The 27,966-nt window shown below is 48.8% G+C and overlaps 3 protein-coding genes and 1 non-coding gene across 8 annotated transcripts in view; 2 read left to right on the top strand and 2 right to left on the bottom strand.

Moving 5' to 3' along the window:
• Window positions 1–25,502, top strand: part of SLC25A19 (solute carrier family 25 member 19) — a 62,635-nt gene extending 37,133 nt beyond the window's left edge. The window contains exon 8 of the mRNA XM_066234011.1: window positions 25,481–25,502. The gene's annotated coding sequence lies outside the window, so the exon portion shown is untranslated. The remainder of the gene's footprint in view (window positions 1–25,480) is intronic.
• The window catches only part of GGA3 (golgi associated, gamma adaptin ear containing, ARF binding protein 3), a 35,222-nt gene extending 7,703 nt beyond the window's left edge, over window positions 1–27,519 (top strand). Inside the window, exons 2-18 of one of the 4 annotated variants that reach the window (XM_066234002.1) lie at window positions 8,160–8,244; window positions 8,553–8,628; window positions 10,308–10,406; window positions 11,944–12,067; window positions 12,341–12,444; window positions 12,582–12,662; window positions 13,023–13,160; window positions 13,595–13,676; window positions 13,781–13,897; window positions 14,195–14,440; window positions 14,914–14,984; window positions 15,206–15,531; window positions 15,749–15,972; window positions 16,269–16,438; window positions 16,586–16,696; window positions 16,862–16,921; window positions 18,690–18,735. In XM_066234002.1, coding sequence (XP_066090099.1) covers window positions 8,160–8,244; window positions 8,553–8,628; window positions 10,308–10,406; window positions 11,944–12,067; window positions 12,341–12,444; window positions 12,582–12,662; window positions 13,023–13,160; window positions 13,595–13,676; window positions 13,781–13,897; window positions 14,195–14,440; window positions 14,914–14,984; window positions 15,206–15,531; window positions 15,749–15,972; window positions 16,269–16,438; window positions 16,586–16,696; window positions 16,862–16,921; window positions 18,690–18,728 — 2,153 coding nt within the window. In that variant the 3' untranslated portion in view covers window positions 18,729–18,735. Of the gene's footprint in view, window positions 1–8,159; window positions 8,245–8,552; window positions 8,629–10,307; window positions 10,407–11,943; window positions 12,068–12,340; window positions 12,445–12,581; window positions 12,663–13,022; window positions 13,161–13,594; window positions 13,677–13,780; window positions 13,898–14,194; window positions 14,441–14,913; window positions 14,985–15,205; window positions 15,532–15,748; window positions 15,973–16,268; window positions 16,439–16,585; window positions 16,697–16,861; window positions 18,555–18,689; window positions 18,736–27,387 lie in introns of those variants that run through there. The other 3 variants (XM_066234000.1, XM_066234001.1, XM_066234004.1) reach the window with 3 other exon arrangements.
• On the bottom strand, window positions 4,323–4,445 carry LOC136309830 (small nucleolar RNA SNORA32). The gene has a single exon (XR_010726464.1). It is a non-coding gene; the product is annotated as a small nucleolar RNA SNORA32 (small nucleolar RNA).
• The window catches only part of NUP85 (nucleoporin 85), a 46,572-nt gene continuing 37,529 nt past the window's right edge, over window positions 18,924–27,966 (bottom strand). Inside the window, exons 8-19 of one of the 2 annotated variants that reach the window (XM_066234006.1) lie at window positions 27,718–27,852; window positions 27,498–27,620; window positions 27,188–27,286; window positions 26,524–26,630; window positions 24,181–24,264; window positions 23,968–24,033; window positions 23,262–23,413; window positions 22,192–22,309; window positions 21,994–22,094; window positions 19,940–20,091; window positions 19,505–19,606; window positions 18,924–19,134 (exon numbers count right to left, since the gene is read on the bottom strand). In XM_066234006.1, the coding sequence (XP_066090103.1) occupies window positions 19,033–19,134; window positions 19,505–19,606; window positions 19,940–20,091; window positions 21,994–22,094; window positions 22,192–22,309; window positions 23,262–23,413; window positions 23,968–24,033; window positions 24,181–24,264; window positions 26,524–26,630; window positions 27,188–27,286; window positions 27,498–27,620; window positions 27,718–27,852 (1,341 nt within the window). In that variant the 3' untranslated portion in view covers window positions 18,924–19,032. Of the gene's footprint in view, window positions 19,135–19,504; window positions 19,607–19,939; window positions 20,092–21,993; window positions 22,095–22,191; window positions 22,310–23,261; window positions 23,414–23,967; window positions 24,034–24,180; window positions 24,265–26,523; window positions 26,631–27,154; window positions 27,287–27,497; window positions 27,621–27,717; window positions 27,853–27,966 lie in introns of both variants that reach the window. The other variant, XM_066234005.1, reaches the window with a different exon arrangement.

Genomic DNA, 27,966 nt, shown 5'->3' with positions numbered 1-27,966 from the left:
GCTTCTCCTATGTGCCCTGGCCGGGAATCGAACCCGGGTCCCCCGCATGCCAGGCCGACGCTCTACCGCTGAGCCAACCGGCCAGGGCCTTTTTTTTTTTTTTTTTAACAGAGACAGAGAGTGAGTCAGAGAGAGGGATAGGGACAGACAGACAGGAACGGAGAGAGATGAGAAGCATCAATCATTAGTTTTTCATTGCGCATTGCAACACCTTAGTTGTTCATTGATTTCTTTCTCATATGTGCCTTGACCGCGGGCCTTCAGCATACCTAGTAGCCCCTTGTTGGAGCCAGCGACCTTGGGTCCAAGCTGGTGAGCTTTTGCTCAAACCAGATGAGCCCGCGCTCAAGCTGGCGACCTCGGGGTCTCGAACCTGGGTCCTCTGCATCCCAGTCCGATACTTTTTCCACTGCGCCACTGCCTGGTCAGGCAGGGCTGGAGATTTTTAATAGAAATATAGAAGTCAGGAAGGAGAGTGGTAAGTTTGTTTTTAGACTCATTTTTGTACCAAAGAACGACTTAAAATTACAGTCCTGTTTTTTATTCTGGTTATGTCTCGTGTTGCGTCAGAAGAGAAAACCTCCTTGGATATTGTGTTCTAGGCTAAGCCATGCTGTTTTTAGTAAGTTAGATATATTAAGTGCATTTTCAACTTCCGAAGGGTTTATCTGGATATAACCCCATCATAAGTCTTATGACTTAGTGTTGTGAACTATACCACGTGAAGAAACCAGTGCTTGGGCTTCAGCAGCATCTTATTCTAGGTCCTTGTCACTCCATGGTTTGCCGGGAGTATTGCAGAAGCCTCTGCTGGGCCCAGGTTAGGATCTGAGCCTTGTACTTTTCCTGTAGTCCCTCATGGGCCTGGCATGCTGTGCACTTAGTTTTCTATGGGTGCTTAACGAAGACTTGGTGATTGACTCTCTCTCTCTTGATCCAAGACCCTAGCAAAGAAAGTTTACTCTGTTTCCTTTCCATCCCTTGTTCTTGCCTTTACTTATTTCTGAGTCATTTGCTAATAGAACTTACCATCTCTGGAATGTCTGAATTATGATAGGACAGGGTAGCTAATGCTGCTGTTTCCAACCCTACGTGGCCTTTTGAGGTCCCACAACAGTCAAGGCTAGTGATGGAATTAAGTTGAAAATGAGATTAGGGAGAATAAGACTTTCATAGAGATCCAAAAATAGAAACCTTGAGTCTGAGAAGAGCCCAGAGGGGCAGTTCTAGAAGACAGTATCTGCAATGGAAGCCCTGAAGCCACCTCTGAGCCAGGTGAAGAACGTTGAGTGGGTGGAAAGCTGTGTGCATCTGCTGGGGCAGGCAGTGGGCAGAAGGAGAGATCCAGTCACCCAGAATGATCCCCAGAGGTTTCTTCAAGTTCTTTTTTTTTTATTTATTGATTTTTTTTAGAGAGAGAGGAGTGAGAGAGAGACAGAGAGAGAGAGAGAAGGGGGAGGAGCAGGAAGCATCAACTCCCATATGTGCCTTGACCAGGCAAGCCCAAGGTTTCGAACCGGCGACCTCAGTGTTCCAGGTCGACGCTTTATCCCACTGCGCCACCACAGGTCAGGCCTTCTTCAAGTTCTTATGGGCAATTGAGATCCGCTTTTTAGGGGGCTGGAAAGCTGCAGGAGATAGACACTCAGAAGTGAGACTAACCACTGCTGAAACCAGGGCTCTGTGCCCAGGTATAGGCACAGTGCTCCCTGCAGGTTTGTAGGAGAAAGTCTACCAAGATGAAAGGAAGTGGGATTCCAGAGAAAGTTGAACACAGTGAAAAGCAAGCAGGCATATTCTTGGAAGCAGAAACAATGTCGAATCCTAGCAGGTCTGGGAAGAATTCAGTGTTTGGTGAATGCCCCGTTGCGTGCGTGCATGCGTGTGTGTGTGTGTGTGTGTGTGTGTGTGTAGTGGCAAGGAATGGGTATATCCACATTAGACTTTATTTGGAAGATGCTTTTCCAGTTGCACACTGAAATTGAGTGGGCTGCTTTTTGTTATATTACAGGGTATGTGACTTCCCAAAATAATAGTGATAGGCTCCTCAGACCATCTTATTTTTGTATCCCTACAGCCTCTTGATGTCATGTGAGAACTTTAAACATCTCAAATGATAGGGATTAGTAACCATGCCATGCTAACACCTGAGAAGGTTTCAGATAACTGTGGGGGAGACTTGGGGCTTCTGTAGAAGGTGACAGCTAATAGGTGACTATGGCAATTAATAGTCACTCTTAACAGAATCAGTCTTTTCCCTTCAAACTTGACATTTTGAGGGGCCTGCTAATTCTCTTCAAGATTGAGGGCACTTGCCTGACCTGTGGTGGCGCAGTGGGATAAAGCGTCGACCTGGAACACTGAGGTCGCCGATTCGAAACCCTGGGCTTGCCTGGTCAAGGCACATATGGGAGTTGATGCTTCCTGCTCCTCCCCCTTCTCTCTCTCTCCCCTCTCTCTAAAAAATCAATTAAAAAATCAATAAATAAAAAAAAATAAATAAAAATGAATAAAAAAATAAAAAAAAAAGATTGAGGGCACTGGCCAGTGGCACAGTGGATAGAGCGTCATCCTGGAGTGTGGAGGTCACTGATTCGATCCCAAGGATACCAGCTCTAGCCCTAGTCAGGGCACAAATGGTAAGCATATCAGTGGGTGCACAACTAAGAACAATGAGTTGATGTTCTCTCTCTTTCTCCCTTCCCCTCTTCCACTCTTACCTTCTTCCTCTCTCCCCATTTCCCCCCCTTCCACCAACCCTTACTCTTCCCCCCTCCAGAATAAAAAAGGCCTGACTAGTTGGCTCAGTGGTAGAGCATCAGCCCGGCATGTGGATCTCCTGGGTTTGATTCCTAGTCAGGACACAGGGGAGAAGCAACCATCTGCTTCTCCACTCCTCCTCCTCCTCTCTCTTTCTCTCTCTCCCTGCCTCTCTCTCTCCCTCCCTCTCTTCCTCCCTCCCTCTCTGTTCCTCTTCCACAGCCATGGCTCAGTTGGTTCAGTGCATCGGCCTGGGTGCTGAGGATGGCTCCATGGAGCCCCCACCTCAGGCGCTAAAAATAGCTTGGTTGTGAACATGACTCTAGATGGGCAGGGTATCAGCCCCAGATGGGGGTAGCCGAGTGGATCCCACTTGGGGTGCATGTGGGAGTCTGTCTCTCTGTCTTCCCTTCTCTTACTTGGAGAAGAAGAAGGAAAAAAAAAAGATTAAGGACACACATCTCTCTTTTTTTCCAAATATGAACCTAAACCATCCAAATCTTCCATCCAGAGTTGAAACACTGCCAGGCAGGTGCAGCGTCCACCAGTGCTGTGGCCTTAGCTCTGCCTCAGCATGGCATCTGCTGACCTCTTGTGGCTCGGAGCCTGCTGGGCAGTGGGGGTGGAGGGGAGTCCTTGCTAGGATTTGATTGTGGAGCTAGTCTTTTTTTTTTCCAGTGAGAGGCAGGGAGGCAGGGGCAGGGAGGCAGAGAGACAGACTCCCACATGTGCCCCGACTGGGATCCACCCAGCAAGGCCACTACGGGGTGATGCTGTGCCCATTTAGGGCCGCTGCTCTGTTGCTCAGCAACTGAGCTATTTCAGCTGCTGAGGTGAAGCCATGGAGCCATCCTCAGCGCTGAGGACCAACTTGCTTGAACTATTTGAGCCATGGCTGTGGGAGGGGAACAGAGAGAGAGGTAGGGAGAGAGAGAAGTGGGGAGAGAGAGAAAGAGAAGGAGGAGGAGTAGAGAAGCAGATGGTTGCTTCTGTGTCCTGACTGGAAATTGAACCCAGGACTTCTACACGTTGGGCCAACATTCTGCTGCTGAGCCAATTGGCCAGGGCCAAGCTAGTCATTTTTAACATTAGGAAAAAAAAAAGTTAAGGAAACAGTCCTAAGAAATCAGAATTCAGGAAATTCTAACAATACCCCTTGTTGGAAGGGGCTTTTTCAAGCCTCTGTCACTCTGCTCTTGGCCCTGGTGGGAATCTGCAGGAGTGTGCTTGATTAAAAAAGATTTGCACCTTCAGCCTTCCATTTGTCTTCTGAACCTGAACCCCTGAATTTAGCAAACAACTTGAGGCTGCTTTCTGGAAGAGACAAACTCCAAAATTTGAATGAGAGATGGAAACACTTTTTTTTTTAGATTTTATTTATTCCTTTTAGAGGGGAGGGCGGGAAAAAAGAGAGAAAAGGAGGGAGGAGCAGGAAGCATCAATTCCCATTTGTGCCTTAACCAGGCAAGTCCAAGGTTTCGAACAGGAAACCTTAGTGTTCTAGGTTGACACTTTATCCACTGTGCCACCACAGGTCAGGCCGGGAACACTTATTTTTGATAAAGTGTTCCAAATAGGCTGAATGCTAGCTAGCAACATAGCAGAGACAAAACCTATTGGGAAAATGTTTTGTTCACGTCCACAGCAAAAGAGAAACTGCATTCTGAAAATCTTGGTAATGAGAGCCTGACCTGTGGGGGCACAGTGGGTAAAAGCATGGACCTGGAATGCTGAGGTCGCAGATTTGAAGCACTGGGCTTGCCCAGTCAATGCACAAACAAGAAGCAACTACTATAAGTTGATGCTCCCCGCTCCTTCCCACCCCTTTCTCTTTCTCCTCTCTCTAAAATCAATAAATAAAATTTAAAAGTAAATAAGTATAAGCCTTGGTAATGGCCAAGAGATGGTAATACATTTAACTGCCCCCAGCTGGGGCTGCTCTCTGCAAGCACAGATTCTGGGGGTAACAGGGAAAAGGGGACCCACACCAAGTATTAGGAGACTTGGCATTTAGCGCTGGATTTTAAACCCTTGCCGACCCTCCGATGACTCTGACATTTGTCTTTGTCTTTGATCATGGAAGACCATTTAATCTTGACGGCATTGAATATTTTAGCTTAGGCTCTGTTTCTGTGGCCCCAGGGACAGATGCATAATGATTGGTGCTTGGTAGGGGTTGAGTTGTTAACTGAACTTAAAATGATGAGCATCATGTGCAATTTAAGAAACATTAAAGAGATTAGGTCTTGAAAAAGTTTTTTTTTTTTTTAAGATTTTTTTTTATTTTTTTTATTTTATTTATTCATTTTAGAAAGGAGAGAGAGAGAAACAGAAAGAGAGAAGGGGGAGGAGCAGGAAGCATCAACTCCCATATGTGCCTTGACCAGGCAAGCCCAGGGTTTCGAACCGGTGACCTCAGCATTTCCAGGTCGACACTTTATCCACTGCGCCACCACAGGTCAGGCTTGAAAAAGTTTTTGAAGGGTATGTAGGAAGTTTGTTTTCTAAGTGTGTATGTATATATATTTTTTAATTTTATTTATTTATTTGAGACAGAGAAGGACAGATAGGGACAGACAGACAGGAAGAGAGAGATGAGAAGCATCAATTCTTCGTTGTGGCACCTTAGCTGTTCGTTGATTGCTTTCTCATATGTGCCTTGACCTGAGAGGGGGCTACAGCAGAGCGAGTAACCCCTTGCTCAATCCAGTGACCTTGGGCTCAAGCCACTGACCCTGGGCTTCAAGCCAGCAACCTTTGGGCTTAAGCCAGCAACCATGGGGTCATGTCTATGATCCCACGCTCAAGACAGCGACCTCGGAGTTTTGAACCTGGGTCCTCTGAGTCCCAGTCCAGTGCTCTTTCCACTGCGCCACTGCCTGGTCAGACTTTAAGTGTGTGTATATATATATATATATATATATATTTTTTTTTTAATCAAGTATTTCCATCTTTACTTTCTCCAGGAAACACTTCTTTTTTTGTAATTATCAATTTATTATTAAAAAAATTTTTTTCAAGTACAGTTTGCATTCTATCTGGTATTAGTTTCACGTATACAGCATAGTGGTTAGACAGTCATAATACTTTACAGTATTCCCCCTGTTTTTAGTACCGACTGGGCATCATACCTAGTTACATGATTGTGGACTGTATTTCTTACGCTATACCAAGAAACACTTCTTGATCACCCCCACTTGCTTAACACTTAGATTATTTTTACATAGCTGCAGTTATCCATATTTATTTGTTATGCAAAATATTTATATGGGTATTTAAGTGTTTTAGTCTCTATATATATATGCACACACATACACACGGGACCCTCCGGTTACGACACAGTTCTGTTCCTACTAGAGTGATGTAACCCGAATTTTGGTGTAACTTGAAACACACCCTAGCCTAAGTCACTTACCTATCCTAACACAGTTGTAAAATCCTAACTTAGAACATAAAAACACAAGAAAAGGAAAAGAACATAAATATATTGTACTGTACACTGTACTGTAGTAACAGAAAAAGTAACAAACTGTGTAAAAAAATTCCTTTATTCCTGTGGTTGGCTTGCACACTGGAAGGTGCTTGCAGCGGCAGGGTGGGAGAGAGTGGCCTATTGAGAAGAGGAAGCTGGAGAGGCAGGAGGTCCTGCAGAAGGCGCTGGAGACACTGGGTCAGGTGAATCAGGATTGCCTAACGTGCAGGAGACTCTGGAGACGATTCTACCTGTACAACAGGAGTTTCATTTCAAGAAGCAGCTGATGTAGAGGGTACCTGTACTGTTGTAGGCCTCTCTACCTTAAAGAACTGTTCCAGGCTAGTCTGGAAGGTTGATGACTTCTTTTCTTCCAAAGTCTACCTATAGCATTGCAAGGCATCCATTACAGCTCTGTAGACCTTACTGAATCTGCCATCGCTGGGGTCCTCAGCCTGAAATTTTGCCATCCCATCCTCTACCATAGAAAAACCTTCTGCTAAACCCTTGGTAGTAAATCTCTTGACTTCTAGGGTTTCTATCTCTTCCTCTTCAGCTGCTTCTCCAGTTGAACAAGATCCTCAGCAGACAGCTCTTCTCCATGTGATGCCAGTAGCTTTTGACATCCTCAGCCTCCACCTCCAAAATAAGCTGTTTACCCATGGCAACAACCTTCTCTGTTACTGACTCCTCAAAGCCATGGAAGTCATACACAAACTGGGGGCACAGTTTTATTACAGTTTTTACCATACACCATTTAAGTTTGTTCACCTTCTCAATTTATTTAAGTTTTTATGGGAGTGAGCCTCATAAACTAGAAATGTTGTTTGTCTAGACTGGTAACCCAAGGACCCACTGTAATTTTTTTTTTTTTTTTTTTTTGAGAGGGAGAGAGAGAAAGATACCGACGGAGGATGGGGGAGGGAGGGAGACAGGAAGGGAGAGATGAGAAGCATCACCTCATAGTTGTGGCACTTTTTAGTTGTTTTTAGTTGTCATTGTTTCTCATATATGCCTAGACCAGGGGGCTTCAGCCAAGCCAGTGACCCTTTGCTCGAGGCATCGACCTTTAGACTCAGCCAGCAACCTCGGGATCATGTTGATGATCCCATGTTCAAGCCAGTGAGTCTGTGTTCTAGCTGACTGAGCCTGCACCAAGTTGGCGACCTCAGGGTTGGGGTTTTTTATTTTTTGTATTTTTCTGAAGCTGGAAATGGGGAGAGACAGTTAGACAGACTCCCGCATGCGCCCGACCGGGATCCACCCAGCATGCCCACCAGGGGCGATGCTCTGCCCACCAGGGGGGCGATGCTCTGGGGCGTCGCTCCGTTGCGACCAGAGCCACTCCAGCGCCTGGGGCAGAGGCCAAGGAGCCATCCCCAGCGCCCGGGCCATCTTTGCTCCAATGAAGCCTCGCTGTGGGAGGGGAAGAGAGAGACAAAGAGGAAGGAGAGGGGAAGGGGTGGAGAAGCAGATGGGTGCTTCTCCTGTGTGCCCTGGCCGGGAATTGAACCCAGGACTTCTGCACGCCAGGCCGACGCTCTACCACTGAGCCAACCGGCCAGGGCCAACCTCAGGGTTTTGAACCTGAGACCTCAGCGTCCCAGGTCAACACTCGATCCACTATGCTGCCACTGGTCAAGCATGTGTTTATAATTATTTGTGTTCTGTCAATCATGATTCTCTCATAAGTTCCACGAGGCTGAGGATTTGTCATTTCTTTTGGTTGTAACTTTCACAATGTGGACAGAAAGCAGTATTTGTGTGTGCCCTGGCGTCTGACTGAACTGTTAACGTTTCTCTGTTAGAAAAGAAATTTGGATACAAACTTATCTTCACATCAGTGCCTAAAAATTATGAAGAAAGCCTTCTGCTCTGTCCTCCTTGCTCTTTGTAACAGCTGTCCTCTTCTTTGTTGTGTCCCAAGATAAAGCCACCAATCCTTCAAACCGCCAGGAGGACTGGGAATACATAATCGGCTTCTGTGATCAGATCAACAAAGAACTTGAAGGGTGAGTCTCAAAGCTATTAGGGGTCAGGTGAGATAGTTGACTGGGAAAGTAAAAAAAACTGAGGCCAGCCTGACCTCTGGTGGCGCAGTGGATAAAGCGTCGACCTGGGAACACTGAGGTTGCTGGTTCAAAACCCTGCACTTGTTTGGTCAAGGCATATATGGGAGTTGATGCTTCCTGCTCCTCCCCCCCCTCTAAAAATGAATAAATAAATAATTAAAAAAAAACAAAACAAAACTGAGGCCAAAGAGGGCTAACCAGATGGCTCAGGGTCAGTGTCTTGAAAGTGTGGTCTGCTTGTCTCCCAGGCCACAGATAGCTGTTCGACTGCTGGCCCATAAGATCCAGTCTCCGCAGGAATGGGAGGCAGTCCAGGCCCTGACGGTAGGTGTTTCATCCTAGCAGTGGATTTCCGTGAGCCCAGGCCTATCTCCATGTACCCAGTTGGTTCTCCAAGGTTCTCAGGACTCATGCCCTCAGTCAGCTGAAAAGTCCTTGATGCAAACTAGATCTGGAACGTGTTCTGTCAGCTATTTTACAAACGTATGTGCCTTTGTTCCAGGCACCGAGGCTTCAAAATGATTGCTCGGTCACATGGTCTAGAGCAGTGGTAGTCAACCTGGTCCCTACCGCCCAATAGTGGGCGTTCTAGCTTTCATGGTGGGCGGTAGCGGAGCAACCAAAGTATAAATAAAAATAACTATAGTAAATTGTTTTATAAAGATTTATTCTGCCAAACAGCGAAATTCTGACATAAAGTACTTGGTAAGTAATTATTATTATATACTTTAACTTGCTGTAACTCTGCTTTATAAATTTTATAAAGTAAAGTTACTTCCCTACTTTATAAATCACCATTACTGTGGAACCAGTGGGCAGTTAGAAAATTTTACTACAAAAGTGGACGGTAGGTATAAAAAGGTTGACTACCCCTGGCCTAGAGGGAGAAGCAGAGAGGTTAAGAGAGGGAGCCAGAGGCAGGGCCCTGAGCCCAGGGTGGCACTCAGAGAAGGCTTCTGGAAGAGCTGCTGACAGAGCTGTCCTGCCATTTAAGAGGTGACCAACTGAAGAAATGTGGAGGTGAGTATAATTCATTCTGTAGCTAAAATAATGCCAGTGACTAGTGAAGGCACCACACCAACGAGTAGATCACAGTGTTTATTTAGATGAAGGATTCAAGGTGTGGAGCTGCAGGTGGCGCCTGGGTATCTCCAGCCCCTCCCCTAAACCAGATGAGGAGTCCAGAGTTCTCCCTAACTTCACTGGGGTGCTAGAAAGGCGGAAGAGGGACTTGGTCGTGGACGGGTGCTTAGCCAGCCTGTGCGCACGTTTCTGTGCGTTCACTGCAGAGTACAGGTCTGCAAGCAGTGGTCCTCAACAAGGGTGGCTTTGCCCCCACGGGACATTTGGTGATATCTGGAGACACTTTGGGTTTTTCATGTCAGGGTGTTACTGGAATCTAGTGAGTAGAGACAGGAATACTGGTAAATATCCAGCAGTGCTCAGGATGGGCTCCACAAGGAGTCAGCCCCAAATGTCAGTAACTGCACAGCTGAAATACCCTGCTTTACAAAGAAGCCAAGGAAGGGAGCCCTGGGGTGGCGTGCTCCTTGGCATGAACTTCAGGCACAGGAAAGCTTAAGGTAGTTTTATGGCCCCAGAAGGAAAATAGATGGGAACAGGGGGAGATAAAATAGTGCTTCACCTAAAATGGAGATTTATCTCCCGCCTCCCTAAAATGTCAGTCAGCTGTGGAAAGAACCCTGGACCTTGAGTCAGTGAAACTTTGTGCCTCACTTTCCTCAGCTGTGAAATCCAGGGCAGAATCTTGCAGGAAGGCACCTTCTAGGTCTCACAGTCTATCTGTTTTAGGATCCAGGTTTCTTGAATTCCTGTTGCGCTTCCCCAGAAGAATCTTGCAATTTGAGGGACACAGGATGTTCCCTGGTGCCTTGCTCACAACTGATTGGTTCCTTGGGTGAATACTTATCCAGCACCTGGCTAAGTGCAGGGTCCCCCAGATACCCACCCCCACCGAGCACCTCTCCTTTGTGTGGCTACAGGTGCTGGAGGCATGTATGAAGAACTGTGGGAGGAGATTTCATAATGAAGTGGGAAAGTTCCGGTTTTTGAATGAGTTAATCAAAGTCGTCTCTCCAAAGGTCAGTCAGTGGCAGCTTCCTCATTTCTAGGAACTTCCTTTGTCTTTCTCCCCCTCTCTCATCCTACTGGCTTTCACTGCACAACCAGCATCTCCATGGATCTGAGATTCTCCCATGTCCTGTCTTTAGAGAGCTGGGTCTTGAGGGTAGCAGGATGGCAATACAGGACATAAGGACATGCAGACCTTTCTGATGGGCTCCCAGCCTAAATGTGACAAGTGACAGGGCTGCAGCTGTTTGTGTATTCAGGGAGGGCCTGCATAGTGCAGGCCTTTAGGCTACTAGTTACAGCAGCCACTTCTGTCTGGTTGATCTCATGTTCTGAATACAAGGAGTTGGCCCCCCCCCATTACTCAGTTGCTTAGGTTCTGTTGCACACTAGTGTTGCTTAAGCTCTGGGCACCCACTTACAACAGAAGGAATAATTTTTTATACTAAAGACATTAACTCCTTGAGATAAAGCCCAGTCCCTGGCCATTTGGCTCAGTGGTAGCATCGGCCCCATGTGTGGAAGTCCCGGGTTTGATTCCTAGACAGGGCACACAGGAGAAGCACCCATCTACTTCTCCACTGTTCCTCCTCCTCTTTCCCTCCTCCTCCTTCTTTCTTCCCCTCCCGCAGCCATGGCTCCAGCGAGTTGGCCTTGGGCACTGAGGATGGCTAGGTGGCCTCCACCTCAGGTGCTAAAAAAAAAAATGATTCCGTTGCCAAGCAATGGAGAAACAGCCATAGATGGGCAGAGCATGTCCCCTTGTGGGTTTGCAGGTGGATCCCAGGCTAGGTGCATGTGGGAGTCTCTGCCTCCACTGCTCTCACTTTAAAAAAAAAAAAAAGGGAAAGAAAGAAAAAGTGCATTTGTGTCTCTGGGAGATAGTGCATGGAAATTAATGGACAAGCTCCTGGCCTGCTGCCTAACCAGACTGTATCCCAGATAAATACAGGTGTGCCGCCCTGGCCGGTTGGCTCAGCGGTAGAGCGTTGGCCTAGCGTGCGGAGGACCCGGGTTCGATTCCCGGCCAGGGCACACAGGAGAAGCGCCCATTTGCTTCTCCACCCCTCTGCCGCGCTTTCCCTCTCTGTCTCTCTCTTCCCCTCCCGCAGCCAAGGCTCCATTGGAGCAAAGATGGCCCAGGCGCTGGGGATGGCTCTGTGGCCTCTGCCCCAGGCGCTAGAGTGGCTCTGGTCGCAACATGGCGACGCCCAGGATGGGCAGAGCATCGCCCCCTGGTGGGCAGAGCTTCGCCCCTGGTGGGCGTGCCGGGTGGATCCCGGTCGGGCGCATGCGGGAGTCTGACTGTCTCTCCCTGTTTCCAGCTTCAGAAAAATGAAAAAAAAAAAAAATACAGGTGTGCCACAGGTCGTTCCCTCTCCTCCCCCACCCATGCTGTCTTACACACCTGATCCCTGCTGGCTTCCCATAGGCTTGAGGGCTCTGACCTATTAGTGACCATTTATTTCATTGCTGTGAAGAGAGCCTTCCAGCTATCTCTGCCCCAGACTGCAGTTACTAGTTTTCCTATTTCCTTTTGTCTCTTAGTACCTGGGAGACAGGGTGTCTGAGAAAGTGAAGACCAAGGTTATTGAGCTGCTTTATAGCTGGACATTGGCCTTGCCAGAAGAATTAAAGATCAAGGATGCCTACCACATGTTGAAGAGGCAGGGTATGTGCCTACCCACTCAGCCTCCACACAGCCCCAAAGGCTGGCCAAGGCCAGGAAGGATGAGAGACATAGCTGTCCCCAGGCTATGTCCCCTCCTCCCTTGCAAAGACAATGGGATGGGGTTGGCTGGGGTTTGATGGGAGGAGGTTTGTGTAGCTTGCTGTCCCTGCCTCTGCAGGTCCTGATCACTGGGATGTGTCCCCTTGCTATGTGAGGGAGGGGAGCAAGGTTGCCTCAGCCTGAGCAGACACTCTGCACTGTGTCCCCTTTCAGGCATAGTGCAGTCTGACCCACTAATCCCTGTGGACAGAACACTGATCCCCTCTCCACCACCTCGTCCCAAAAACCCTGTTTTTGATGACGAGGAGAAATCCAAGGTAAAGTACATCCAGCCTGTGGAGTCCTCAGGGAGCTGTGGTCTCTCATGCTGTGGGAGAAATGCTCCCATTTCCTCTGGGGTCTTCCCAGGTGGGGTGCCACCTTTCTCTTTACCTTTGATACCCTTTTCATCCAGCTTTTAGCCAAGTTGTTGAAAAGCAAAAACCCAGATGACCTACAAGAAGCCAACAAGCTCATCAAGTCTATGGTGAAGGAAGTAAGTGGGCCCTGAGCCTTGGGGCATAGGGTGGAGGAGCCAGTGATACTGAGCATTAGTTCCTTCCAGTGCATTAGGCCTGCCGTTCACTCCTGCCACCAGCCCTCACCTGGAGAGGCAGAGAATAGAATAAAGGAGGGAGAGTGGATGGGGCCAAATTTGGGGGTAGGGAAGGACTATTATTTTGAGAAAAACTGTAAACTGGGTCTGAGACCTGTGGTTCCCAAGCACTGTCCATTGAGAGGAGCTTCCAGGGGGACTGGCCACTGTTCTCAGGTTCTCTGGTGATCCTTGCCCTGCGGGACTCTGAGAGGTAATGGGACGAGTCTAGTTGAGCTCCTTCTCCTTAATCCTTTGTAGGATGAGGCACGGATCCAGAAGGTAACCAAGCGTCTGCACACTTTAGAGGAGGTTAACAACAACGTGAAGTTACTCAGTGAGATGCTGCTTCATTACAGCAAAGAGGAGTCTTCGGATGCAGATAAAGAGCTCATGAAGGTAGCCCCCCACCCCCACAGGAGGAGAGCTGGCTCTTGCTGAGTGCCTGCTCTTTTGAAGACAGTGCTATGCATCTCATGGTCCCTAACTTAGGAATCAGCATGGTAGCCAGGCAGAGGAAGTTGGTGCCCCCATTTCACATGAGGCATAAGAAACTTGCCCCAGGTAGAAGAGCTCCGAGTACATGCAAGTCTGTGTGACTATGACCGGTTCTCAACCTTGCCTCCTGCGTGTTCCTAATGTGACACCTCAGTTCTTGGACACATAGTCTGAAATCTAAGTGCATGCCAGCAGGGAAGCAGGAAAGGCCCCTTGTTCATCCTGGTGACTTCTCTGCCTAAGCAGGTATTTGTATGACACATTGTGGTACAGGCTGGTGGCAGAGGACTTGTGCTCTGAGCCAGCTCTGGTTTTTGTGTGTGGGTGTCTTTCAGGAGCTGTTGGACAGGTGTGAGAGTAAGAGGCGGACATTATTCAAACTAGCCAGTGAGACAGAGGACAGTGACAATAGTTTGGGTGAGTGAAAAGTAAAGGTTAGTTGAAAAGTATCCAGGAATTGGAATTGCGTGGAGGGGGAGTTGTCATGGCCAGGAATGAGAAGTCTCCCTCTTCTGCTCTAGGGGACATCCTGCAGGCCAGTGACAACCTATCCCGGGTCATCAGCTCATATAAAACAATTGTTGAAGGTCAGGTCATCAATGGTGAGGTGACCGTCTCAACCATGTCTGACTCTGAAGGTACAATGTTTTGGTTCCTCATTCTGTACCCCTCTAGACCATCCCCAGTCCCTATCAAGCAGAGGTACAGGTTGACCAGTGTATCAGCTCACAGGGCCCAGGGGATTCCAAGTCATTCCAAAGGGTTCTCCAGTTTCCCAGAGGCCAGGGGATAGAGACAGGGCTTTCTCCACCTGCCTTCACTTTCCTGCCTGGCACACATACCCTTGGATTAGGCCAGAGGCTATTCTCCTGCTGTGCAGCCACCACTAGAGTGGTCCCCTAATTATTCTTGTCCTTTTCCATTTACTCATCCAGGAACCCACCACTCCAGTAACCAAGGCACTCTCATTGACCTTGCGGAGTTGGATGCACCAAGCAGCTCTCCCCCAGTGTTGGCCCCAGCTCATACCCCACCTCCCTCAGACATCCCTATCCTCCCTCCACCCCCCCAGACCTCGGGACCTGGGCGCAGCCGCTCCTCCAGCCAGGCTGAGGCTCCCCTAGCGCCCAACAACATAAGCAGTGCCCTCTGCTTGCTGGATGAAGAGCTGCTTTGCTTGGGTACGTCCAGGAGGGGGCTATAAAGGGCCTGTTCTAGCAGAGCTGGTAGAAAAAGGGGCACCGAATTGGGAGGAGGAGGTGTGCATATAGTGAAACTGCAGATGGCTCATTAAATCAGTTATGGTTCCTTTGGTCGCTTGATGCATGTATAAGTATACACGCTGGTACAGGAAGGAGGTGTGCTTAGCAAAGATGGGGTAGAAGGCTTCTATTGTAGCAGGAGAAAATAAAGTTTGGTGTCCCTCAACCTTCCAGAACAGTCTGTAGTGGACTCCAGGGTGGAAATGGTAGATCCAGTGTCTTGCTCTGCTTCTCTCTCCCCTGGAGCTCTGTATCCCACTGTACAGAGTTCTGTCCGGAGGCTGCCTGGGGAATACTTCATCATCTTTGTTGCGTGACCCTTCCCAGGTGAGGTAACGCCAGAACTGCCCTGGCCTAGTGCCTCTTCTAATGGCAGCCATCTTTGTTCTCAGGTCTCACTGACCCAGCCCCTAGGGCTCCTCCCAAAGAGCCAGCTGGAAACGGCCAGTGGTCCCTGTTCCAGGTAGGTGTACAAGTGCCATCATTGAAGCACTTGACAGCCTTGACTTACCAGTATTGTTTCCTGCCTAGTCCTCAGCTGCAGTTAGCTACAGCCCCACTGCCCTTAGCACTTGGGGCTCTGTTCTTAGAGGGCTGGTAGTCCAGTAGGCTTGCCAAGGGGCCAGGAGTGGAGAGCCAAAATCCTCCGCCCCCTTGCTCACTCACACTTTCCATTCCCAATAGAATGAACAGTCAGACCTGGACTTCTTCAGCCCCAAACCTGGGACTGCTGCCTGTAGCCCCTCAGATGGTCCTGTCCTCCAGCCCTCAGCAACTCCTGCAGGCAACTCTCAGGCTCCACTGCCATTCCCTTTCCCAGCTCCCGTGGTCCCAATCAGCGTTTCTGCTCCAAAAGCAGGCTTTTTGTTCCCCACTGGACTGGCCCCAGCTTTGGCCCTAGCTTCAGCCCCACAGGCTGAGCCCGCAGTTCTGGAAAACCATGGCTTAGCCTTGGGCGACAGCACTGTGCACCAACTGGACGCCCTTGATCAGCTTCTAGAAGCCAAAACGTAATGAGTGGGAGAGGTGGGGTTGGGGAGGGTTGGCACTCGGCTTGGCAGAACCAGGCGGGTTGGGGATGTTTCTTTTGGTCTGATCTGAGGCTGGAAGCTAGGGATAGGGATAAAGAGTCAGCTTTGGCTGGGGAGGCGGGCAGGGGGCAGTTATGAGAAGCTGGCCCAGCAGCTCTGCTTGTCTCTGACTTGTATTGGCCTTCCTACTTCCTAGGACCTCAGGCTTAGTGAAACCCCTTTCCTCCAGCTTCTTCCCTGGGGCCACCACCTCCCCTCTGATCCCTACCAGCACCTCAGCTAGACCTCTCCTGCCATTCTCCAAGGGGCCTGGCAGCCCTCTCTTCCAGCCACCTGTCTTCCCATCCCAGGGGAGCCCCATGAAGGGGCCTGAGCTCTCCCTGGCCAGTGTCCACGTCCCCCTGGAATCTATCAAGCCTAGTAGGTGTTGGAAACTTGGGGTGGGAGGAAGTAGGGCCCACAACTTGCAGCATTGTGGGGAATAAAGGGTGGATGGGTATAGGCTGTCCTTGCTGGGGTCCCTTAAGTCAAACGTGGCCTGTTTCCTTGTCTCTGCCACTGTTTCTTGTTTTGTACTCCCGTGAAGGTCTAATAGTCTTTCCCAGACTCCCTCAGAGAGCACTGCTCTCCTCACTTAGCTGCAGTGGCCACCCCCAGGGCTCTGTTGGGGATAGCTAACCCTTTCTCTCCTACACTCATATGCTTCCTTTTTATAGGCAACGCACTTCCTGTGACAGCTTATGATAAAAATGGCTTCCGCATCCTCTTCCACTTTGCCAAGGAGTGTCCACCAGGACGGCCTGATGTGCTGGTGGTGGTTGTGTCCATGCTAAATACAGCTCCCTTGCCTATCAAGAACATCGTGCTGCAGGCCGCAGTGCCCAAGGTACTTACTGGAGCCTCTAGAGGCAGAAATTATCTTTATCTTGAACCCACCTTGTTGAGGATATCAGTGGCCAGCAGATAGTAGCGTGTGTCCACTGTGACCATGTTGGGTTCTATCTCAGCACCAGCCATCTCTCTTCCTCTTTAGTCAATGAAAGTGAAGTTGCAGCCGCCCTCTGGGACAGAACTTTCTCCATTTAGCCCCATCCAGCCACCTGCAGCCATCACCCAGGTCATGCTGCTGGCTAATCCACTGAAGGTAAACTAGAAGCCCCAGATTGGTACCTTGGGGCTACCACCTCCCAACCAAAAGTGTTGTGGTTCTATAGCGTTAACCCTGTCCCTTCCCTATCCTGATTCATTAAGCAAGGATGGGTCTAGCACAGAAAGGCTTGAGGTAATGGAATCTGTCCCTCTGTCACAGGAGAAGGCAAGGCTTCGGTATAGGCTGACTTTCACCCTGGGTGAGCAGCTGAGCACACAGGTGGGTGAGGTGGACCAGTTCCCGCCTGTGGAGCAATGGGGGAACCTATGACCCTGGAGGATGCTGTCATCTCTTTGAAGCCCAAGCAGGCTGCCCCGAGACAGGAAGGCTCTCCGGGTCCAGTCATTCTCCATGTCCTAACCGCTGTGCTTAGAGCTTTGGTATGGAACAGGGGCCCTGGGCATTGCTGCCAGGAGCTGAGCTGCTGCTGTGATGGCCTTTCCACTTTTGGCCCCTTAAAAGGACCTGTTTTTATCTACCTGTGTGACTAGAAGTGGCCATGTACTGTGTGGTGGGATGTAGCCTCAGACTCTGCAGTATTGCCCTTAAAAGTAGGACCTAAGACTGGAGTAGATCCACCCCCAGCTGGCATCCCCTGATGCCACAAGGGAGGTCTCTAAAGAGACTTGGGGGGTCCTCCTCAAGGACCATGTCCTCATATCCCCATCCCACTACTCTATGCTTTCCCTGCTGGCAGGTTCCTATTCCTACCTCCAGGAAGGTGGGCAAAGCCCAGTGGTCCCAAACAGGCCTGGGCAGAGAAAGGAGTTGGTCTGCTGCCTTCCACAGGCAGCATCAGCCTGGAATGGCCACTGGATAAGTGTGTGCTTGTCCCTGGCAACGACAGGCTGTGTTCTATGGAATCTCAGCAAGATATGGAACCCAGTTAGAAATACAATTTAGCCTCAAGCTAGCCTAAGCTAAGGACAAGAGAGAGGAGAGAAAATGGAAGAGAAGCAGTTAGTATTTCCCCTTCTCTGGAAGCAGGCATTCGGAAGCTTCTGGGAAGTGTGTGCCCCCACTGTGGAACAGGCCAGCCTACTCACTACCTCTTGCTTGGCATGAAGGAAACTGCTGTCTTGCCCTTCAAGTCTCTGAAGGGAGGACAACTGCCCACCTCTGTCCTCCTGCTCTGCCCCCCACTTCCCTGGCTGGCCTGTAGTATGGCATCCAATCAGGAACAGAAGGCCTGAGTCTAGCACACTGCACTAGACTTACCTGCTGCTCAGAAATGGACTGTCCTCAGCTGGTGAGTGGTACTGTTAGCGAGATGCTGGGTCTGGAGGTGGTGAGATTGGGGGCCAAGCTTGAATTGAGTCACCAGACCCTAATACTTCAATAGTGCTCAGTCCCAGCTACCTTGTCCCAGACTCTGTGCCTCACAGGGCAACAGGAAAATGAGAGCCACCAGCTGGGGAGAGAGCACACAGCTCATCTGAGTGGAGTTGGGACAGCTCAGAGCCATCTCCAGGGAAAGGTGGCACAAGCCTCATTTACCTGATCCCTCCCTATTCCTTGCCAGGCTTCCCTACTCTCTATCAAGAGGTCTTTCCCTCTCTCCTCTCATCTTTAGAAAGCAGGTTTCACTGCTTTGTTAGGGTAGGTCAAAAGTGAATTGATTTCACTACTTAAGGAATAAATTCAAGAGCTTTCCAGAAATGGCTGCTGTAGCCCTGGGAAAGTTTATGGGACTAATCCATGGACATGTACCTTTATAATAAGCTTTAGACATTAAAATGATTTATGAGTGTTAACTGTTGAGGTCACTGTTTCGTGACAAACCGCTATATTGGATATACTAACTTTGCTGCCCTTATTTTGCTGCATGTTAAATAAAACCATTTTCATCCTATTTGGAATCCTTCTAATACAGACACCATTCACCTGTGGTGGTGGGGGGGGAGCATCACTTAGGAATCCCAAATTTAGGCATCACCTAGATTTTTGGTAAAAAGTACAGGTTCGTGGACCTATTTTTTTTTTAAAGGAAATAACCGGAAAGTTAACAGATCTGTGTTTTGGATGATTCTGAGGTGAGGCCAGATTTCAGAAGCACAAGTAAACCACTGAAGGCTCCTGCCTTCAGAAGGGCACTGCACTCACCATAACTTGTGGGCACCCTTTTCTCTTAGGAAAGTCAGTTCCATGTCAGAGAACATAAGTATTTTTAAAATTTTTACTACCTCAGATTCACAGGGGAGGTATATAAAAACTCCCTGGCTGAACTTTCTAAGAACTTGCCTTTTATTTACAAAAGAAAATATTTATTTTTTTTATTGTACATACATTGTCATTCAAAGACATCATGCTGGAGCAGCTCTCCACTAGCCTCAGGAACCTCCCAATGAGCCTTCCTTTATAATCGCCCGGGCCAGATTCCGTGCAAGAGAAAGTCTCAGTATTTCCACTTTGGTGGTCTCTATGTCATCGTCCTAAGAGCAAAGAGAGCCAGCATGAGGCACAACAGAAAGTGATCCTCCCTTAAAGCTCCCAAGGGCTCTACCTAATCCAAAGGCAGGTAGAGATGATTTTTAACACTTAGCAATTGCTTCCAGCAAGTTCACAATGTAAGAACAAAATGCAAAGGACAGATGCAATTGATTGACAGGAAAAAAAATAGCTCAGAACACTAGAATCAACCCATCTTTTCCTAAAAGAACAACAGGTATAAGTTAAAGATAATTTAAGAGGTACATGAGTTTGTAAGGGGCCAGTGTTTGTGGAAGGAGATCAGGGGAGCCGGGGATAGAGGGAACCTTTTCTCATCTCCATTATGAAACCAACCCAGAAGGCTAAAATGACCTGGAGTTGCTGGGCATCAGGTTCTCCATGCACTGGTCTTCCTGAAGTCAAGTCCTCCAGACATCTCAGCAGCTCGTATGTTTGCTCTGCTGAAAAAATCACCTAGGAAGAAAGAATGCTTTGCTTAGCTGTTCCCAGCCAAGGAGTACCTAAGGCCTGCTTGGGCCAAAGTTCAGAGGCATGCCTTGGAGGGGCATACTTGTATGTGCAGCCCTATTCTCATTCCCAGCCATGGGCTGGATATGGTCAGTAGGCAACTGCCTCATTTCAAATTAAGCTGTTTTTCTTGTGTGGATATTAGATTATCAGAGTGGGTGCAATGGGGGAGACTTTCCTAGGAGATGATGTGTGTTGATGCATCTGCACCAGCTATAGAATGAAGCATTGTCAAAAACTACAAAAAGCAAAGCAAAGCACTGTGAGCTCAACCTGTACCTGTTTCTGTTCCAAAAGGGGTAGGGCATCTGTTAGAAGTGTCATCCAGAAAGAGCGTGGGGCAATCTGAGAAGTCATCAGTGACAGGAGAAGAGAAGCTGCATCAACAAAATGCTTGTCCCCATATAACCGGTGGAATTCGCGATACTTTCCTATTGAGAAAAGAGTACTAGGTCACCTCTGGCCTACACAAGCAAAGACAGACTCCTGCTCTATGGATGGCTGGTCTGGAGAGTCTTCCAAAGCTGGATCCCAAGCTCAGGGGCCAACAAGACCACAAAAAGATTCAAAATACACACTTTGAAGGGACTGCAATCCTCCAAACCTGGGAGAATACAAGCATTAAAAAAAACTAGTAACGAGTTATAGCAGATTGGACAAAATAAATACGAGTCCATTACTGATGTAAATAAAAGAATAAAAGGACAGCCTTCAGTATGGTGGAATGCCAACTAAAACCAATTAGAGCCTCAGAAAATCACAGTAGCTACTAAAATTAGTGGGTGAAAGTTTGATGAGGAACAAGACATTTAAATAATTCTGAAGTAGCTCTGCATAAATTATTAAATCAAAGGGAAAGTCAATGCTCGATACAAGAGACACTTGTTGGATGCCATTTGTGATCAAAGCAAACTCCACCAAGGGTACACAGAGCACTGAGGACATATCACATCAGTGGCATTCCTGCCCCAAAACAATCTAAATCTGATTATGAGGAAACATCAGATAAACCCAAACTCACATTCTATAAGGGAAAGGGAGAGAAGAAGAGGGAGCGAGGGGAGGAGGGGGGCAGAGAGAGACATCGACTTCTTATTCCACTTATTTCATTGGCTGATTATTGTATTTGTCCTGACCAGGAATTCAAACCTACAACCTTGCTGTCGCAATGCACCAATTGAGCTACCCAGGACATTTTTTAAAGGATTTTATTAATTGGGGATGGGAGGGAGGAACAGGAAGCATCAACTCCCATATGTGCCTTGACCAGGCAAGCCCAGGGTTTCAAACCAGCAACCCTAGCATCCTAGGTCGATGCTTTATCCACTGCACCACCACAGGGCAGGCAAGGGCAGGACCTTCTACAGCAGAGCTAAACTGACTCCAAAATGTCAAGGTTAAGAAGCACCAAGAAGCTCAAAGGCACTTAATAAAAAGACAGGACTAGATTCATGAACCTGCACATGATAAAGGACATTACTGATACATGTAATCAGAATAACTCTGGATCAGGCCCTGGCCAGTTGGCTCAGTGGTAAGTGGTATAGCGTCGGCCTGGCCTGCAGGAGTCCTGGGTTCAATTCCCGGGCAGGGCACACAGGAAAAGCACCCATCTGCTTTTCCACCCCTCCCCCTCTCCTTCCTCTCTGTCTGTCTCTTAACCCTCCCGCGGCCAAGGCTCCATTGGAGCAAAGTTGGCCCGGGCACTGAGGATGACTCTGGCCTCTGCCTCAGGTGCTGGAATGGCTCTGGTTGCAACAGAGCAATGCCCCCTGGTGGGCATGCCGGGTGGATCCCCGTTGGGCACATGCGGGAGTCTGACTGCCTCCCCGTTTCCAACTTCAGAGAAAAAAAAAAAAGAATAACTCTTTGGATCAGATGAGCGTATTATACCAACACTGACTCCAGATTTTGATACATGTGGTTATATAAAAGAATGTTCTTAGGAAATACATACTAAAGTATTTATGGAGAAAGGGAACAATGTCTCCAACTTACTTTCAAATTGTTCTAAAACAACCCAATTAACTGACTAAGAATGATAAATGAGGCAAAAATAACCCCAACAAACTAGAGAATCTAGGTAAAGTGTGTATTACAATTCTTGTTCCTTACACTACTTTTGCAACTTTTCTCTAAGTTTGAAATTACTGGAAAATAAAATTACTAAAAAATATGCTTTGCCAAGTCTAGCACACAGGGTTCTATGTAGTTTGGAGTTTGGGCTCAACAGAAAGGAAATATTGGAGAAGTCTAGAATATTGCAGTCCCTACAATCTACATAATTGTCCATTTATGCCAAAAGTCCGGGGACAGAGCCCAGAGAAACTCACCCAGGAATGTCAGTCGATCACTGAGCATCATGGCCGGCCCCAGGTTGTCAATGAGATCCAAATCAGAAAACCAGCCTCGCTCACAGTAATCCCTGAGGAACCTGCAAGGCCAGCCTGGAGATCAGAGTAGCAGTCCCAGGCCCACCTCCTCAGCCTCCCAACTTCTCAGTCCCGGGAAATGTCAGGGGTTGAACTCACCTGTCTGACACCAGTGTGGCAAAGGCAGCATCTTTGGCTCGAATGCTCCAAGAGAGAGCGGACCCCAGGCGATTGTTGCGGACAGCTTTCATGGCTAAGATCTTACAAATGCTGCGAACTTTGCAGGTGAAAAGAGAATGATGAACCTTTCACCCTACAAATCACTCTACTCCAAAACCTTGCTTGGGATAGCAGCACATTCCCACCTCCTCAGTGTTCCATAGCCTCCCACACAGGCTCCAAATACAGAGTGGTCAGCAGTACAGGGAAATGAGGGGTTATAAACTGTCTCCTGACTAGTAACAGTATGACCCACCCTGCCAGGACTGGCTTGGTGAGATTTCAGGGGTGGCAATAAGATATTTATTGCTCCCCACAGATCAGCTCTTCCATTTTCTGTCCAGGTGCCCCAAATCCCATTATCCCTTGGGTCTCGAATGACATATGCTTTCACAGTTATAAACATGTGAGTGCCTCTGGGAAGAATAACTTAGGTTTTTATCACTTAACAGTGAGAAGGGGCAAACCTCATTTCCTTGCTGTTCTTCCCAAGACACCTCTAATCCTGCTTCCCCAGAGCAACCCTTAACTAACAACAGCAACTCAATTAGGATAGGTGAACTGAAAGCTGACCCCCAGCCCTGACCTCTTGGAGTTAAGTATGAGAAAAGTGGGTTGGGAACCTTTTTAAAAGGCAACATGCGGCCCTAGCCAGGTGGCCCAATGGATGGAGCGTTGTCCCAGCATGTTGAGGTTGTAGGTTTGACCCAAGTCAGGGCACATATGAGAAGCAGGCAGTGAGTGCACAGCAAAATGGAACTAACTGGAACAAAAAGTTGATGCTTCTCTCTCTCTCCTTCCCCACCCCTTCTCTCTCTCAAATCAATGGGGGAAAATTAGGGCAATGTACTCAATTGCATCTAGGTCCCAAAGGATCCCTAGTTCTTTCTCCCTTCCCAGTAACGTCCCTGTGTATTGGCTTATTTCTTGGCATCCACCCACTGCCAGCCTCTAGTCTAGTGGGCATGGCATGCACACACAGGGCTGTCCTGAGAGGAAGGCTGACTCACCTTGCTCAGTCATCTGCCGCTGCTCACAAATCCGTAGCACCTTTAGGGCTTTCTGCTCAGTGGTCAGAGGGATGCGCTCAATGTACAGCTCTAAGGACACTCGGCCCAGTTCAGGGCAGTAGTCAAAGTAATCCACCCCCAGTTGCCACAGGCTGCAAAGGTCCAAGGATAACAGACAAATACTGGTGAGTATAGGTCCTGCTGTGGAGCCCTGGCATCACCCAGGATGATTCATCTCCAGACCACTATAGCCTGCAGGAAACCAGACTGGAGAGAATGCAGTCCAAATTCCAATGGTTCCCGAACATTAAAGAGTACCCTGTTGGCCCTGGCCAGTGGCTCAGTGGATAGAGCATCGGCCCAGAAAATGGACGTCCGCATTCAATGCCCAGTCAGGGCACACAGAAGAAACAACCACCTGCTTCTCCCCTCCTCCCTCTCCCCATTCTCTCTCTCTTCCCCTCCTGCAGCCAGTGGCTTGATTGGTTCAAGCATGGCCCCAGGCACTATCTCTTGTCAGAGCACAATAGCCTCAGGTGCTAAAAATAGCTCAGTACTCCAGCATCAGTAATAGATAGGTTTGGTGGGTAGATTCCAGTTGGGACACATGTGGGAGTCGGCCTCACTATCTCCCCTCCTCTCACCTAAAAAAAAAAATAAAGAAAAATAGGGAGCTTGCTCCTGTTACGCCTTGGGGCCTTCCTACCTGTGATGAGCAAACAGCCCTGAAGCATATTCTAGCAGGAGGAACTCTCTCATGTTGGATCCAAAGCTAGAATAAAACATTAACATGAGACCAAGACTCTTGGTCTGCTGCTCCATTCAGGCCCCCCTTCCACAGCCTAACACCCCTTTTAGCTCACCCCTTGAGGGCCTGGGTGGTGGAGATAGAGGGGTGGGTGTTGCCATGCACACTTACTAGAGGTTGTGCGACTGGAGGAGTTTGCAGTGATCCAGTAGGTCAGTGAGATGGGCTACAAACCACCAGTTGCTTAGGGCAATACTGTAGATTCAGACACCAAGGTAAGAAGGAAAGTCAGGGTGAGAAGACATGGCCCACATGAATGAGAAATGAGCAGGAACCCCACACATCCTTTGCTTAATGGGCACACAATACAATCAACAGTTCAAATTCCATAGACATATTTACCTGAAACCTATGTGTTCTCATTAAACAATGTCACCCATTGTTTCATTTCTGATTAAAAAAAGAAAAAAAAATAGGAGGGACAGTGATGAGCCAGGATGTTTAGGAGCACAGTGAGAAGTTTTTCCTTGCCCTGGCTGGTAGGCTCAGTGGTAGAGCGTCGGCCTGGCGTACAGAAGTCCCGGGTTCGATTCCCAGCCAGGGCACACAGGAGAAGCGCCCATCTGCTTCTCCACCCCTCCCCTTCTCCTTCCTCTCTGTCTCTCTCTTTCCCTCCCACAGCCAAGGCTCCACTGGAGCAAAAGATGGCCCGGGCGCTGGGGATGGCTCCGTGGTCTCTGCACCAGGCGCTAGAGTGGCTCTGGTTGCAGCACAGTGACGCCTCGGATGGGCGGAGCATCGCCCCCTGGTGGCCATGCCCGGTGGATCCCGGTTGGGCACATGCGGGAGTCTGTCTGACTGCCTCCCCGTTTCCAGCTTCAGAAAAATGCAAAAAAAAATTTAAAAAAAAAAAAAAAAGAAGTTTCTCCTTGCTACACAGGGACTATCAAAAGACACTCAAGAGGTTTTTTTGTTTTGTTTTTGATTTGAGAGAGAGAAAGGAACATTGATTTGTTGTTCCACTTATTTATGCATTCATTGGTTGATTCTTCTATGGGCCATGTGATTTTAAGTAAACATCCCTGAAATGGAAATTGTTATAAACATGGTAGCCCCTCAAACCTCAAGAAGGTCCCCAAGCTTGTCCAGAGAGAAGCCATTATCTATCTGCATGTGGCTGGGGAGGGAAGCAGGTCTATGGAAAGAAGGTTAAGACACCAGCAAAAAGGAATGGAACAGCCTGACCTGTGGTGGCACAGTGGATAAAGCGTCAACCTGGAAACGCTGAGGTTGCCGGTTCAAAACCCTGGGCTTGCCTGGTCAAGGCACATATGGGAGTTGATGCTTCTTGCTCTTCCCCCTTCTCTCCCTCTCTCCCCTCTCTATAATGAATAAATAAAATCTTAAAAAATAAAAAAAATATTTTAAATTAAAAATTTAAAAAAAAAAAGGAATGGAACAGTCTGACCAGGTGATAGCTCAGTGGATGGAGCGTCGGACTGGGATGCAGACGACCCAGGTTTGAGACCCCGAGGTCGCCAGCTTGAGTGCGGGCTCATCTGGTTTGAGCAAAGCTCACCAGCTTGGACCCAAGGTCACTGGCTTGAGCAAGGGGTTGCTCGGTCTGCTGAAGGCCCACAGTCAAGGCACATATGAGAAAGCAATCAATGAACTAAGATGTTGCAACGAAAAACTGATGATTGTTGATTCTCATCTCTTTTCGTTCCTGTCTATCCCTATCTATCCCCCTCTCTGACTCTCTCTCTGTCTCTGAAAAAAAACAACAAAAAAGGAATGGAACATTCTAGAAAAGGATAGTCGTAACAGTTGTGCAACACTTAATGCCACTGGGTTCCACACCTAAAGATGGTGAGTGGCCCTGGCTGGTTGGCTCAGTGGTAGAGCGTCAGCCTGGCATGTGGAAGTCCTGAGTTCGATTCCTGGCCAGGGCACACAGGAGAAGCGTCCATCTGCTTCTCCACCCCTCCCCCTCTCCTTCCTCTCTGACTCTTCCCCTCCCACAGCCCAGGCTCCACTGGAGCAAAGTTGGCCTGGGCGCTGAGGATGGCTCCATGGCCTTGGCCTCAGGCACTAGAATGGCTCCAGTTGCAATGGAGCAACACCCCAGATGGACAGAGCATCGCCCCCTGGTGGCATGCTGGGTGGATCGTGGTCGGGCGCATGCGGGAGTCTGTCTGACTGCCTCCCTACTTCTAACTTCTAAAAATACCAAAAAAAAAAAAAATGGTGAGATGCCTGACCTGTGGTGGCGCAGTGGATAAAGCATCGACCTGGAACGCTGAGGTCAACGGTTCAAAACCCTGGGCTTGCCTGGTCAAGGCACATATGGGAGTTGATGCTTCCTGCTCCTCCCTCCCCCTTCTCTCTCTCTCTCTCTCACTCTCTCTCACTCATTCTCTCTCCTCTCTAAAAATTAATAAAAGAAAAATTTTAAAAAAAGAAATAAACATTTAAAAAAAAATGGTGAGAATAATGGTGCACAGCAGGTCCTACCTGCACTCCTTGATCACTTGGTGTATGTCAAACTCGAAGGCTGCCATCAGGATGTTGTCCAGAGGTTCTGGGCTGCTCTCTCCTCCCAGAAACAGGTCAAGGCTAGACTGTGGAAAGATGGTGACTCACTCATTCTCTGAATGAGGTCCCCAGGGAGGTTCAACTCAATGAGGACACATACTAAAAATGACCCAGGCCTGGCCTGCTGGCTCAGTGGTAGTGTGTCTGCCTGGTATGTGGCTGTCCTGGGTTCAATTACCGGTCAGGGCACACAGGAGAAGCACCCATCTGCTTCTCCACCCCTCCCTTTCACTTTTCTCTCTTCCTCTCCTGTAGCCATGGCTCGATTGGAGTGACTTGGCCCTGGGCATGCTGAGGATGGCTCCATGGCCTCTGCCTCAGGCACTAAGAAGAGCTCACTTGCTGAGCAACAGAGCAATGAAACTGCCCCAGACGGGCAGAGCATCACCCCCTAATGGGCTTGCTGGGTGGACCCCAGTCAGGGTACATGTGGGAGTCTATCTGCCTTCTCTCACTGAAGAAAAAAAAAAGAAAAGAAAAATGACCCAGCAGGGAGCAAAGCCCCAGGACACCTCCTCCCCAGCCACACCCCCACAGAACTCTGAGTCACCTGGGCATAGAAGTGCAGATCAATAGGTCTTACTGTGGGATGAGAGTATAGCAGCCGGGTCACTAGAAAATGATACCAGTTACTCAGAAGTTCCTTCTGCTCCAACAAGGCAGTGTCATCTCCCAGCATGATCTGAGGAGAGAGATGTTTCCCCTCAGCTCCAGGGGAGCTCTCTATAGCTCTCCTGATCTCAGTGAGAGTACCTGGTCTGAAAGCACTCTCCTTCCCCATAGAGAATGGACAGCCCTGGCCAAAGAGGACCAAGTTTCTGCCATCACTGGGCTGGTTGCCACAGGCTTATGGGAAGGCATCTTGGACCGCAACCTGGACTTCCTTCCCACACCTTGCAGAGAGACTCCAGGTGAGGACTGGAGGCGAATGTACCATCCTGGAGGTGCCGCTCACATTCCTCATGCCAGTGCTGCCATTTGAGCTCCAGCTCTGTGAGGGTCTGCGTGTTCCCAGGCTACGGGAGAGATGCAGTGAGGTGCCGTCACCACACAAACACTTTGTTTAATGACCCCGTCTCCCATGACCCAGCAGAGCAAGGCTGGTCCACATACGCTGAGAACGGGCATTGTCCTCATCAAGTCCCCCAGGATTCGGCACATGCCTGCAGAGGTGGGACTGGCATCGGCTTCCTTGGAAAGCATCTGCCGGGCCTCGTCCAGCCGGCCCTGCAGCACCAAGATGGTCACCTGGGGGACACCCAAGAACATGAGCATCACAGGAAGCCCAAAAACAATCCCCTCAATCCACACTTTGGCTTCCTAACCTTGAGGGAAGCATGATCGTTCCTTCCCTCCACTGGT

This window comes from Saccopteryx bilineata, chromosome 6 (genome assembly GCF_036850765.1).
Source record: "Saccopteryx bilineata isolate mSacBil1 chromosome 6, mSacBil1_pri_phased_curated, whole genome shotgun sequence".
Taxonomy (NCBI): domain Eukaryota; kingdom Metazoa; phylum Chordata; class Mammalia; order Chiroptera; family Emballonuridae; genus Saccopteryx; species Saccopteryx bilineata.
This window is presented reverse-complemented; position numbering and strand designations above follow the sequence as displayed.